The following is a 13,099-nucleotide window of genomic DNA, read 5'->3' on the forward strand; positions in this document are numbered from 1 at the left end:
TTAAAATGTGGCCGCTTTTACGACAGACCCCGACTTGTGTGGAATAAACCAGTGAAACCGACTGGCATCATTGGTTTCTAGTGGAAGACACAAACACACACACACACACACACAGAAAGACAGAGTATGCCACAGTGACCGAGAATATGTGAGTCAGTGTGTTAACGTGTTTAATGGCAGGTTCCTATGCTGCTTACACTGCTAAACCCATCAGACCTGTGGGCTGGGGATGTTCAAACACTGAGAAAACCCTGATTACAATGATGTTAATGTGTGTGTGTCTGTGTGTCCTCCAGGCGTTCACAGGCATCAGTCCCAGGACCTCTCAGGATATTACTCCCTCCCTCCTGGTGGCGTCAGCCAGATCACTCCCTCGATGAGTTGGTGAGTCAAATTAGCCCCTTTCTTAAATCAGATGGGCGATACGTACCTTTGCAACCTTCACCAGTCTGATAAAGGGATGTCATTCAGGTGCTCACATCAAAGTTCAGACACAGCACAGACTTTCTCTCTGTCTCTCCTTGGTATTCACACCATTTGTTGTACTTGTGCTTCAGTGCTGTGAGGCATTCACATTCTTGACATCTCTCTTATGGATGAGGAAATAGTGAAAATGCAAGAAATAGTAATTGAGAAAAGTCCTCATCTCGCTGCAGCTGATTTAAGATGTAAGGTCGTGGTGTGCGTGTTATCGATATTTGCGTCCCTCTTCCAAACAGTCGTGTTTTATAGCGAGCCGGGCAATTCAGGGACACATGATAGAGATTTACAGCTGTAATCTTGTGCGTGCCTGTCTGCTAATGCGACTGCGTTCAGTTCAGACTTGTGTTATGTTCTGTAAACGTTACCAGGTCTGACTTGGTAAAATTGCTGCTGTGGCTATTATGGAAAAGTGACCAGATGTTGAAGCCCTGCACTGGAAAAGAAGTGCATGTCTGGCTGTCTGCACAGGACTTTAGATCATTTGTGTCATTCCTAACTAAAAGTGGGACAAAACAATGCCCTACCCTCTGAATCCAATGGGGTTTTTTCATGTTTTCTATGCTTTGGTGATGTCTGATGGACATTTTTCAGTATTTTCCAGCGTCCTATAAACCTAAAGGGGTGTCAAACCCATTTTACATTGGGTCCCACTTTGATCATAAGTGGGACTGACCAGTGAAACTCATCTTTTTGTCAGTGTAAAGAAGTTTAACTGCACATTTAATCCCTGACATAGTATAAGAAAAAGAAGTGCAGTTTCAACAGTACAGCTCAGTTTTTCTACAGGATAAAGACATGTGGCTTTGGGTTTCAATTGTAAGAATTGCATGTGTAAAATTACAGAAATTACTGAAAGAATATCTTTTTTTCTTCTCTTTTTTAAACTATGAACTCACTGTAAAAGTCATACATTTCTATAGTATACAGTAAAAAAATATGAACTTTCTGGTAGTTATTTGTTTATCTATTACTTATTTTCTTCTGCGAAGAATAAATAGCCATGGAGAAGCCATATAACTAATGAAAACACAGTTAAATATCTAAACAAAATGTTGCATTTTCCAAAGCCATCCAGTGGGCCAAATTGGAGTCTTTGGCAGGCCGATTCTAGACCCTGGGCCTTATGTTTGGCAGCCTGCTATAGACTAAAATTGTCAAAGAGAAATATCGAAAAGAATTATTAGTTGAAGCCACAAATTAAAGCTACACTATACTTTGCTCCAGCATAGTAATCATAGTAAACTGCATATCTTTTGTGTTTTAAAATGTTGGTCAGAAATATCAAAGATATGTGAATGTCGTCTTTATAGTTTATGCTTCATAATCCAATCAGTGGTGTTCTTCTGGACCAGGTTTCCCATCACAAACTTGTAACTAACCCTTAACCCCACCAATGTTCCTCTTTCAGCCTGATTAAAGGAGCCGCAGTGGCCTCCAAACTGTTATCCCCGTTTTTTCCCAAACACTGTTATCATTTCATTGACCTATGCCGATGTGCATACATCACAGGTTCATCTGGTGTCAGCTCAGATAACCCGTTGTCATGGAAGCCACAGCCTTTGATCCTGTTTGTTGAGGACTTCGACCCGTGGCCTCTGGTTAAAACATAATGAGTGTCGACAGCTGCAAATTTTAAATGAAAGGTCAATCAAAGTAATGGTGATTGGCCTCAAGAAAGTCCTCTGCGGCACATTTTCTCTATATATAAAGAAGCGTTTTGTGGTCTTTAAACTGAAGGATGTTTCTATGAAACACGTCTTTAAAGATGTCCTGATGACTGCAAACATCACAATCGGGTGGGTTCAAAGATTTCCAAACAATGAAGAAAATGTTGGTTTTGGAGTTGTAGCCACTGCACTGTGTTTCTAGTGATAGAATTCCTTAAGTCTGTTTCTCATGGGCTCGGAGTGCAAAAAGCGGCGATGCAGAAAGCTACGCTGGACACCTAAAACGGGCACATCTGTTCCATATTCAGTCATCCAGGTTTCCATCCATTCAGAGCTGATTGTGAGCCTCCAATGTCATGCTGGTTGATTGTGAACTTATAATGTCAAACGTCCCATTGATTTATGGATCAACACAAATCCATTTATTCCAACCTACAGCATCTGTGCCTGGACAAATCCCCTCTCAGAATAGTTAAAGGCTTACATCAAATGTCATGGAGATTTGGGATGAAAGCTTAAAAAGGTTTTGTGGGCATTAGCTTACATGTGTGTGTGTTTATTTTTTTTTCTTTGTGTTTTCTTTATTTTGTGTGCTTCTGTAGGACAAGCTGCATGTCCCTAGACATTTCTCAAGTCTGTGATTTCCGGGGTTTTTTATCTTTTTCAGACAAGAGCTCTTCATCATGGACTTTCACAAGTATTACTAACAGTTAATCTCCTTTAACCCAGATTATCTGCTTTGTTTTGGCCCCTTATAGTGTGCTTCTTTGTGGAAGGAGGAGGCGGGAATAACATGGAGAATGAGCAGTTAAATGTCAAACTGTTGTTTTCTGTTCTTTCTCTCTTTTTGTCTTTAAGTCCGTCCCTCCACGACCACCTCCAACCGTCCCTTTAGCCTGCTGGCTGGTTAAATCCATTACATCAGGAATTATAAAAGCTTTTACCTCCTGCTGACCAAAGAGTCTTGCTTTAAGCGATGCAGACATTTAAAATCAAAATTGTAAGCTGTTATCAGAGAACAGAAAAATAACAAATAAAAGAATATGAAGAACATGACTAATAACCTTATTTTCTATCAATGAGCAGCTTAAATCACAAGTATGGAGGTCTGGTTGATGATTGAATGTCATGTGACCAATTCTAACTCTGTTAATCCAAAACAATTATACTGTACTTACCGACCCTTTGAGAAAGCACCTGAAGTCTTTTTGAGGGTCTTGGCATCAGAGCAGTTGCGGTTTCTTTTGGAGATAAAGCATCAAACTCTCTTCTTGTAGGGACAAATGAAGGTCCACAGGAGGCGTGGGCAATTAGATTAATATTGTATTCATTTAAAAGTTCAAGATTGAATCTTGGGAGTCTACTAAAATGGGTTTAGATGCGTTAATGTTGAAGAAAAAACATGAAAAAAACAAACTGCGCCCGCTTGAAACACTGTTTTAGATCTTTGTTCTTTAAGGCTTCCCTTTTTAAAAGCCTAGTGTGCACTGGCTGGTCAGCTGACCTGGCAAAAGTGAGTGTATTAGTTGCATACCATAGCTGTTCAAGTGTAGACTCAGCTCTTTAAGAGCTGTAGGCTAACAACCCCCCCGGCCCCCTGCAGAGGTTAATACGTCACACATTGGTTTCATGCATTGACATTGTTTCCAAAACCAACCCCATCGTGACCATTTATTCCTCCACCAAGGCGGAGACCAAGTAGCTGTCAGCGAGATCGCATTAAAAAGCAACTACTAAGCCGGATTTTATTAAAGTTAATGGAGAGGTGGTGAGTGGGCAAAGGAATAACTGAGTACATTTTGCAGCAGCTCCAGATCAATTTCTATCAAACTGTAGAAGTGGGTATTAACTTGAGTATGCCTCAAGTTTTTAACAGGTTTACAGTCAGATGATTCCTAACAAGCAGTTGAGCTTTTTTTCCTCTGTGGTTGCAAGGACAATGCAATCAAAAATAAAAGTCATGTGCTTGTTCCTGGGTTCTTCAGGTGCAGGTTGGGAGGCAGCTGCTCATTGTTTTGACTGCCAGCATGTTGAAGGAGCTGTTAGGGCTAGGTGTGAACTATGCAAGCTTGTTACATAGTGATGTAAATAAGTCACGAGAAAAGCCTGTACTACAAACAAGGAGCTTCGGGTGGCGCAGCAGCAGTGCTTTCTGTGGCCTCCTAACTTTGCAGAACACAAGGAGCTATAGAGCACACTAAACAAAGGGGGGAAACCCTAAATGCATAACATGGGAACTTGATTTATTTTAGTGGCTATGGATTAAAGAGGATTGGACTGACTAGTGGACTGTTTGACTCATTAGATTCAGCGATATGAAGGAAAAAAGAAAGAAAAGTGGATGGGCCATTTAGTTTGAACCGCTTTTGTCTAAACTGTGTCGTAGCGTGGCCTCAGCTGAAACAGGGTTACAGCCGGAGCTGAGGCCACTAATCTCCGGATCTCGTCCCAGTTTAGGGTTTCTGCTGCTGGGCTTTTCTGAATGTAAAAAACCTCTGGAGAACAGATACAGCTGAAACAAAGAGGAAGAGATTAAAAGGAGATAGCAGAGTGTGATGATAATGATGATGATTGCAAAGGTGGTGTAAATGGTAGATGTGGAGCAAGTGAGCGTGTGCTGACATTCACAAACACCAGGATGAGTCAGTCGAAGGGGAGGATGGTTGCATTTGCTCTCTGGAGGTAGGTTTTTTTTTTTGGGAGGGGAGGGGGGGGGGGTGGTTTTTCTACATATCAAAGGCTTTTCCCTACACCCGCTCCCCACCCGCGACCTCCCACGGTGTGAGTATTTGTTTGTGCTCCCAGTAAGTCAAGTATTGACGCACAGCTGTCAACAGTGCTGATCCAGGCTTTCCAGGGGGTGCATCACAGCATCACGACGGGCTTTAAGGATTGTGAATTAACTTTATGTTAGAACCATCAAATAACACACAAGTCCTGAAGTTTATTTTATTTGGGTTTAATTCTGTTTTGTTTGCGTATTCAAATGCAATGCGGTATGAAATGTACATGGGTGACTTGAAGAAATGTATGCCTGAGCACGCACAGAACAAAAAAAGAAAAGCTGAATGAGTGTTCGAAAGCATCTCTGCAAAACTTTCCACCAGATTAAGAGACAACTTATATTGATGTTAAAGGATGGGAAAGGCACAGGAATGACAGCAAATTTCAGGGGTAAGGAAGTTTGTTGGGAATTTGGAGGATTATGCAGTGGAATAATGGTTCTGGAAGCATTCCATTAGGTGACCTTAATGAATCTGTTTCCACCTAATTCCTTAATTTAACCATTAAGGGCAACAACAAAAAAACTTTTACCTGTTAAATTAAAATCTTCTGCTCCCGTCTCTTCCCTCTGCTGTGCTGTGGCAGGCAGAGCCAGCCTGTCTATCCTGCCCTGTCCCCATGTGGATTCAGGCAGCCCTACCCCTCCAATCTCCCCAGCGCATCGTCCTACTCCAGGTACCGTAGCCGACTGGCCAGCTTGAGCCAACCCGATCCGAGTTGGGGTTGGGGGAAAAAAAAGGGCAACGCTCTGCATCACCAACTCCTGTTTATAGCACATCTCAAACGTCTGAGCAGGCGTTTTCCATTCACCGTGGCAAACTCATGTTCGGCCTGATTTCTTTGGACAGCTTCTGTAAAATTCTATTGGAGCCAGTGTGCTGTAAACAGGACCAGTTCAGTGTTTCGCCAAAAAGAAGCTGAGTCAAGCCAAGCTAATCGCTGCTGCAGAATATGAAATGTCACACACACACAGAGAAATAGAAACAACCATTAGGACAGCTGCTTTATTTTTTCTTTTCGCTGCCCTTAAGCTTTGTTCTGGTTGTAATTGTGTCTTGTCTTTATCTCGCTGTAAAAACTTCAATGTTTTTAAAAAAAAAGAGTGTTATTTTAGTCGTCATTGCAGATGCTTTTCATGTTTGCAAGCACACGCACGGGAAAATTAAGTGTGAACCCACTGTGAGTTTAAGAGGGTTTTTGTCTTGAGTCAAATTTGCAAACCCATAAAGATCTCTGCTTGCAACACACAGATGCTTTCTCTTTGTGTTAGTTGCCTAAAATAGGCGAAGAATCCCCAGCCTGTTATGCCAGACAGGCTGGGGATTCCTCATAGCCTGTTGTCAGTGACTCTGGTCTGTTGACAAGAGGCACAGTGTTTAACAACCCAAAATGGAACAATTAGGGACAAATTACTGATAGATATCGCATAACTAACCTGCAAACAGGTAGGAAAATATGAGGGAAATACAAAGCTAGATCACATCATGATTGGTGGAATGCATTTTTGCTCCCTACGAGTCAAGGTGTGTGACACACGAAGAAGCGTTTTCCCCTCAGTGCCCACTTCCCCTCTCTCTCGCTCAGTAATGTTTGGTCGCCCTCTAGTGGTGATAAATGATGGCTTCACTCTTACACAAAAATAAACTTTAAAGAGCTTCTTTGTCACATTTGTCCCGTGTTCTGTATTGCATTTACTCAGCTGTAGACACAAGATGAAACACAAACAACACTGATATGAAGCCCAGTGGACTTTCCATGCTTTCAGGCTCACTGCTTACATAAAACTGTCGCTCCTGCTTTGATGCTTACCGCCCTGCCGCCTCCTATCCTCAGTGCATCTCTATGAACTCACCTTTTTTGTCACCCCCCCCCCCCCCCCTTTCTCTGTCTTATCCCCCCCACCCCCTTTCCTCTGCTTTTTTTTTCTTCTTCTTTTTACCCTGCACCAGGTTTTCTCACTCGCTGATGCTCGGCCCATCGGGCATGCATCCTACAGGGATCCCCCATCCAGCCATAGTGCCCCCTACAGGCAAACAGGATCACGAGCAGTATGACAGGAGCATGTACGTGTAAGTATACCCCTCGCTCCGTTTTAGGTACATTTATATTCATGGCTCCACCCTTTGTCACAGTGTAAGAAACTATAAAGTTCTCACAGCCTCATTCCTTCACCCCACGTCTTCATCAGGAAGCCACAGGTGGAGCCCAAGCGGGAGAAGGAGCCCAAGAAGCCGGTCATCAAGAAACCTCTGAACGCCTTCATGCTTTACATGAAGGAGATGAGGGCAAAGGTCATCGCCGAGTGCACATTAAAAGAGAGCGCAGCCATCAATCAGATCCTGGGACGAAGGGTGAGGGACGCACACACACACACACACACACACACACACACACACACACACACACACACACAGGCATGCACATTGAAAAGCAGACTAATCCTGTTTCCAGGTCAGTCAGTAATTTCACACATGAGGAACATGAGAGGTAATGTGAACTCTGTTTCCCTCACTTACCAGACTGGTACTTATCTAGCACTTCTCTACTTTACCTGCACACTCACAGCACTTTCTACCACTACACACACACACACACACACACTCCAGTGCTCATGGGTGCTGGGAATCGTACCACTGACCTTCCGATTAGTAGATGACTCATTTTTTCAGCCACGTCCGCCCCTTATTCTCATGCAGTAGTGCAAAAAAAGTAAGAGGAGTTACAGTCTATTGAACCTGTAGTACCCACTCAGGCACAGGGAGAGCATGCAAACTCCACACAGAGGGTTCGAACCAGGAAGCGTCCTCCTGTGAGCCGACATTTCAAACCCCTGTATCATCCAAATCCTTACATGATTATGTTATAAAGAGAGCGTCCCAGAGATGCACTGCCTTTCTTCTGGAAAAATGGAGAGAGGTTTCTCATTTTATTAAAGACTTCAATGGCCAGTAGTTAACAAGGTTTAAAAATTACCCTCCTAAATGTAAAACTGTGTCTACGGTACATAACATCATTAGGAGAGTCAAAGGATTTGAGAACAGGCCTGGAAAACTGAGCCTGGGGCCCTCGGGCTGCGCTGCATTAAAAACAGAAATGATTCTGCGATTGTTATCACAGTAAAGGCTCAGGAACACTTCAGGAAACCACCAAATGCAAATTGACACGCGATGAAGAAACATTTAAAAACAACATCCAGCTCATCTGTGCCGTAGAAAGAGAAAAACCGTCCTGTTGTCATAAAAATCTCCGTTATAATTCATTTATAGTGAAAAATGAGCACATATTCCACACAGAAAAATAACATTTAAGTTTCTCTCTTTGTACTATTTTCACTTTTTTGTATATTCTCAATAGAAAGAGAGTTTAATGATCAGATCAGTTCAAAGCCATTATCAAAGACTTTATTGCCCAAAACCCAAAAACTGTATAAAGGCAAGTCTGTGAAAATACTGACCTTCCTTTTGTTGTGTGTGTTTCCAGTGGCATGCACTGACCCGGGAGGAACAGGCCAAGTACTACGAGTTGGCCAGAAAGGAAAGACAACTGCACATGCAGCTCTACCCAACTTGGTCTGCTAGGGACAACTACGTAAGAATATGTTCTTCTTATTCCTCCCTCCCCTGTGTTCATGAGCCTATTCAGAGTGAGAAGAAAAACAAGCCGATATGACTAATTTCCTGAGCCGTCTGAAAACAAAAGCAGGGATATGCAAAAGCTCTCCCACTTTTTAAAATGGAAAAATAAAGGTGTGCAAGGCAGGGAATGTTGCAGTATCTGCAGTGAACATCATTTTCCATTGTTACTGGTTTACCGCAGTTTACGGAAAACAGTGATTTCTTGTGGCGAGCTCTAAAAATGCACTGAAAACTGTGCTGAATTACACACAAAAAAGAAAATTGGAAGAAAAAAAATGTCCCCACCCCCTAAAATAACTTCTAAAACTGCAGTTCTAGTGATGCAAATGGTATTTTCTGAAATAAAATCCTCCCCTTGGATTCTTGGGTCATTGATTTATACCAATCTGAGCTTCCAGATGCATTAAAATAAAAGCCAGGAATCAGCAGAAGCTATTCACGCTTTGTTTTCTGTAAGGAGAAAACCATTTAATCAGAACCTGCTCTCTGGTGTGATTTCTGTGCAAGTGAAACCAAGAACAGGATCAGTCTCATGAAATCTGTTGTTTCTGACACTCTCAATGCCAGTGTTCTTAAATACAACGAATAAACTTATGTGGTGCATGCATTCTAGTTTCTGGCCTGCTGTGTGCCTTTGACTTCTCAGTTTGCTGTTGAACTCTTGCAGGAGGCGGGCCTTAGCGGGGTCGCAGGGGAAAAGAATAAAGCTGATTGGGTAGGGACACGTCTTATGGTGGATTTATACCTCTGTGGTGGGGGGAAGAAAAAAAAAAACTAATGTGAGGATTTGCATGAAAGGGGTTGTGGGTATTCCTGTTGCAAAGTTTGCATGCACCTTCCAAAAAAACAAACCAAAACAAAAAATCTGAGTGACTCACCCATGTCAGCCTCCCAGACAGCACGCACGCAGGCGGCGGCAGCCACACGAGCCGATGTGATTGGTCAGTTTTGGATATGGCCTACGCTTTTGCAGCTGCTACGCCTGCAAGTATGTTAACCTTTGAAACACTAAATCACACAGAGGTATAAATCAGCCCGTTTGCTCGACTAACAGAGAGCAGGGCTGCATGGCTGGCCTCACTGCCTTAATATATAGCTTCAAAACACAGCACCTTCATTTTTGTAGCAACACAGCAAGACGTCTGTAAAGGAGGTTGTGGATGTTCTGTTAGAAAGACAACCCCGGTTATGTTTTGCTGTGCCTGCACTCTCTTGCTTCTCTACACGTGATTGGTTACCGAGCTGAACTCTGCAGGCAGGCAGGCAGGCGTGGGAACTTGGTAACACTTTATCTGGACTGTGGTTTCTAACATGTTTGAAACATCTAAACTGACACACAGATAACAGAGTAGCACAAGAAGATACCCCGTGACCGCATATGTCAAAATTAAGGGTTGCGAGGCGACCCGGAGAGTGTTATTTCTGCACTCAGAAATTACCCTCATGCTGTTGTGAAGGTGTTGTAAACCAGAGCTTTAATACTCTCTGATCGCAGGTGTAGGAGCCGTCGCTGTATGCACGGAGCTTTGAACATTGTCTTCACCTCTTAAACGGCTCTTAAATGTCACGATTCTAAGCACTGTAATTAAGCATAATCCACACTCTGTGGCTTTTTGATAGGCATACGATTCAAGTTTGGAGAATTTAAAGGGATAGTTCACCTCAAACAAATATGTGTTTTCCACCGGAGCCCGTTTAGATTGTTTTGGCTTGAGTTGCCAGTTGCACTTGCTTCCAGGTGTTCAGGGATCAAAAACAGCAAAACCCCGTTTTCGCAAAGGAACTATTTTCTTTTCACTGTCCACATCCGCCAGCTGGAGACAGCTTGCAGATGCTCAGTTCAAAAAAGGGGGTCACCATTAGTGTTTACATCCTGTCGCGCTGTCTGTCGTGAGCACAAAGTTTTCATCACAGGCAGATGCAGTTCTCCTTCTGCACTGTGGATTAGTCTGCAGTTCCATTACTTTTAAGAGAATTCCTTCAAAAGTGCGCAACTCAAATCAGAGCGGTCTAGATGGATAAATAATTAGGGAAAACTAGTAGATTTTGCCATGAATGCTCCTTTAGTGTAAAAATATTCTTGGGATATATTGTTAGTGACACGACACGCTCCAAAATGCTTTTGAATCGATCACAAAGTCCAGGATTTTAAAGAAAGAGCCTGAAAGGGCCACTTGATGATCAGTCCACAAACTGTTTATAGGTGAAGGACTGAGCTTTAAATATCGTCTGATGCATTTGGAAAATAAATAAATGAATAAAAACAAACTACCAAGTGTCCTCGCTGCCCTCTGTTCTCCTTCTGAGTTAAAAACAAACCACTGGACCTACGAGCAAAACAGGAAGTGAAGTTCCACATATCGCCCACACACCTGTGGAGGGTTTCTCCTCCAGTTCCCCCACTCAAAAAAAAACAAAATACATACACTATTATACTACATATAGGCTAGTATATGCACACACACACGCACACACATACGCCCACAGACTAAGAAGCTTCAGAATGGTGCACTTGCAAGAGGAGTAACCACATATACAATGCTGACAGCGAGCTGAGGAGGGTTAGACATCGAAGCGTAGGCGGTAGATTTGTGTGCCCACATCCTTCATCGCACCCAAATATGAGGCCTCACTTCACCATCACCGGATCTGTGTGAACAGCTCTGATGTTTACCTCAACAGTCACACATTACAATCAGCCTGGGGACACAGAACAAATGCAAACACGAATATGAAAACAGTTAGGAGTTTACAATGGCTTTAATCTGAATTCACGTTTCCCCCCTTTACTATTAAGGCCTTCAGCTTCTTTACTGTGCAGATTTCAGTTGATAGAAATGCCAGCCGAACACGGTGATTAAAAGTTATCTAAGACACTTGCACGTAACTTTTATCCTGCTTGAGATAAGCCAAATGAACTGGAAGATCTGCTGGTAGTCAGCAGTGCAGTCAAGAGTCCGACTCATTTCATTTCTTTGGCTTTTTTTTTTTTGTTTTGTTTTCTTCTCCTCAAACAGGGCAAGAAGAAGAGGAGAAAAAGGGAGAAGCAGCAGGACTCCAACACAGGTAAACCTCTAAATATGGATTTCCTTGCTCTCGTCTGACGGATGGTTAAACGTTTTTTCAAAAGCCACACACACAGAAAATGACCAGTGCCAAGACTTCTGGATTTCAGAGAATTCAGTCGAGCTTGAGTTTGCGTTGGCGCTGCGTGCGGCACGGCATCTCGGTGTGCAGGATGTGTCTCAAACGTCAAACCACCCACCCACTCTGCTTTCCATGTAACCTCAATTACAAACATTTGAATCCCAGTGTGCAAAACTTTGTGCTGATCTTAGCTGTTCCAAGTTTAAAAAAAAGAAAGAAAGTCAGCCATCGTGGCAGAAAGGAAATCAAAAAGTCTTATCGCATGACTAGCATTTTCCCTTTTCCACCTCCGCCATGTATGAACAATAACAAGCTTCTCAGCTCTGACCTGTTCGGTTTTGAGAACGCAGACGTGGTAGTTATCCACGTCCCAAGTAAACCACTTGAGTGCTTGTGGTAATACTATAAAAGCTACTACAGCATCGGCACGATGGCATCAAAGGTGAGACGATAAGAGGTTGTAACACTTTTGTGATTGTTTTAAAGAAGGTCGTGGATGTTCGGCGTCTTCTCGATGCGCGGCAGCAGATAAAAGAGCCTCGGTCTCCCCTCAGCTCGTGCTAGAGCGACCTGAGTGCTCTGCCTTAACTGGCACGATGCTTCATTTTACCATGCAGTAACACCGAAGTATATTTACTTACAGTATTGTGTAGGTCCAGAACCATCCCTCATTTCTTTGTAAGTGGTCTTGAGCAGTAGCTCTCCAGGCTTTCTGAAGGTCTTTTAGTGTTTTTCTTTTCAGTCCAGTACTTGTACCTGAACATTTTCAGAGATTTTTGTTGTTGTTGTTTCTTTTTTATATTTGAAAGATTGATAAATCAGGGTTAAATGGTTTTACCAAAGACACCAAACACAGAGATATTACCCAAAGCTTCATCACAAATGGTGTCAGTGGAAGGATGCCAGTCAAGAAGCCATTCTTAAGGGAGAAGGGGCTGAAGTATATCAGATTATGCAAGAATTGGATTAAAAATCTGTGGGAACAGGTCTTATGGAGTGATGAATCCATCTGTAAAACACAATGGAAACCCTTCATGGTTGGGGGCGACATTTTAGCCAGTGGTGTCGGGGATCTTGTCCGAATGGAACTATGTCCAGTAGTACCGCCAGATTTTGATCCACTATGCCAGAGGTGTCGAACTTCAGGCCTCAAGGGCAGGTGTCCTGCAGGCTATAGATCTCACCCTGGGTCAACACATCCGAATCAAATGATTAGTTCATTACCAGATCTTTTGGAGAACTTCAAGACATGTTGAGGAGGTAATTTAGCCATTTAATGATCTGTGTTGGATCAAGGACACATCTAAAACCTGCAGGACACCGGCCCTCGAGGCCTGGAGTTCGACACCTGTGCACTATGCAAAACCAGCTGGAAATTGTCCG

General features: G+C 42.9%; 1 protein-coding gene across 9 annotated transcripts in view; it reads left to right on the forward strand.

Moving 5' to 3' along the window:
* Nucleotides 1-13,099, forward strand: part of tcf7 (transcription factor 7) — a 77,395-nt gene that overhangs the window by 58,922 nt on the left and 5,374 nt on the right. For 5 of the 9 annotated variants that reach the window (XM_080867586.1, XM_080867589.1, XM_080867588.1 and 2 more), the window contains exons 5-10: nucleotides 297-384; nucleotides 6,884-7,003; nucleotides 7,123-7,285; nucleotides 8,415-8,522; nucleotides 9,237-9,284; nucleotides 11,587-11,635. In XM_080867586.1, coding sequence (XP_080723712.1) covers nucleotides 297-384; nucleotides 6,884-7,003; nucleotides 7,123-7,285; nucleotides 8,415-8,522; nucleotides 9,237-9,284; nucleotides 11,587-11,635 — 576 coding nt within the window. The remainder of the gene's footprint in view (nucleotides 1-296; nucleotides 385-6,883; nucleotides 7,004-7,122; nucleotides 7,286-8,414; nucleotides 8,523-9,236; nucleotides 9,285-11,586; nucleotides 11,636-13,099) is intronic. The other 4 variants (XM_080867587.1, XM_080867591.1, XM_080867592.1 and 1 more) reach the window with 1 other exon arrangement.

This window comes from Rhamphochromis sp. 'chilingali' (assembly GCF_963969265.1).
Source record: "Rhamphochromis sp. 'chilingali' genome assembly, chromosome: 19".
Lineage (NCBI taxonomy): Eukaryota > Metazoa > Chordata > Actinopteri > Cichliformes > Cichlidae > Rhamphochromis > Rhamphochromis sp. 'chilingali'.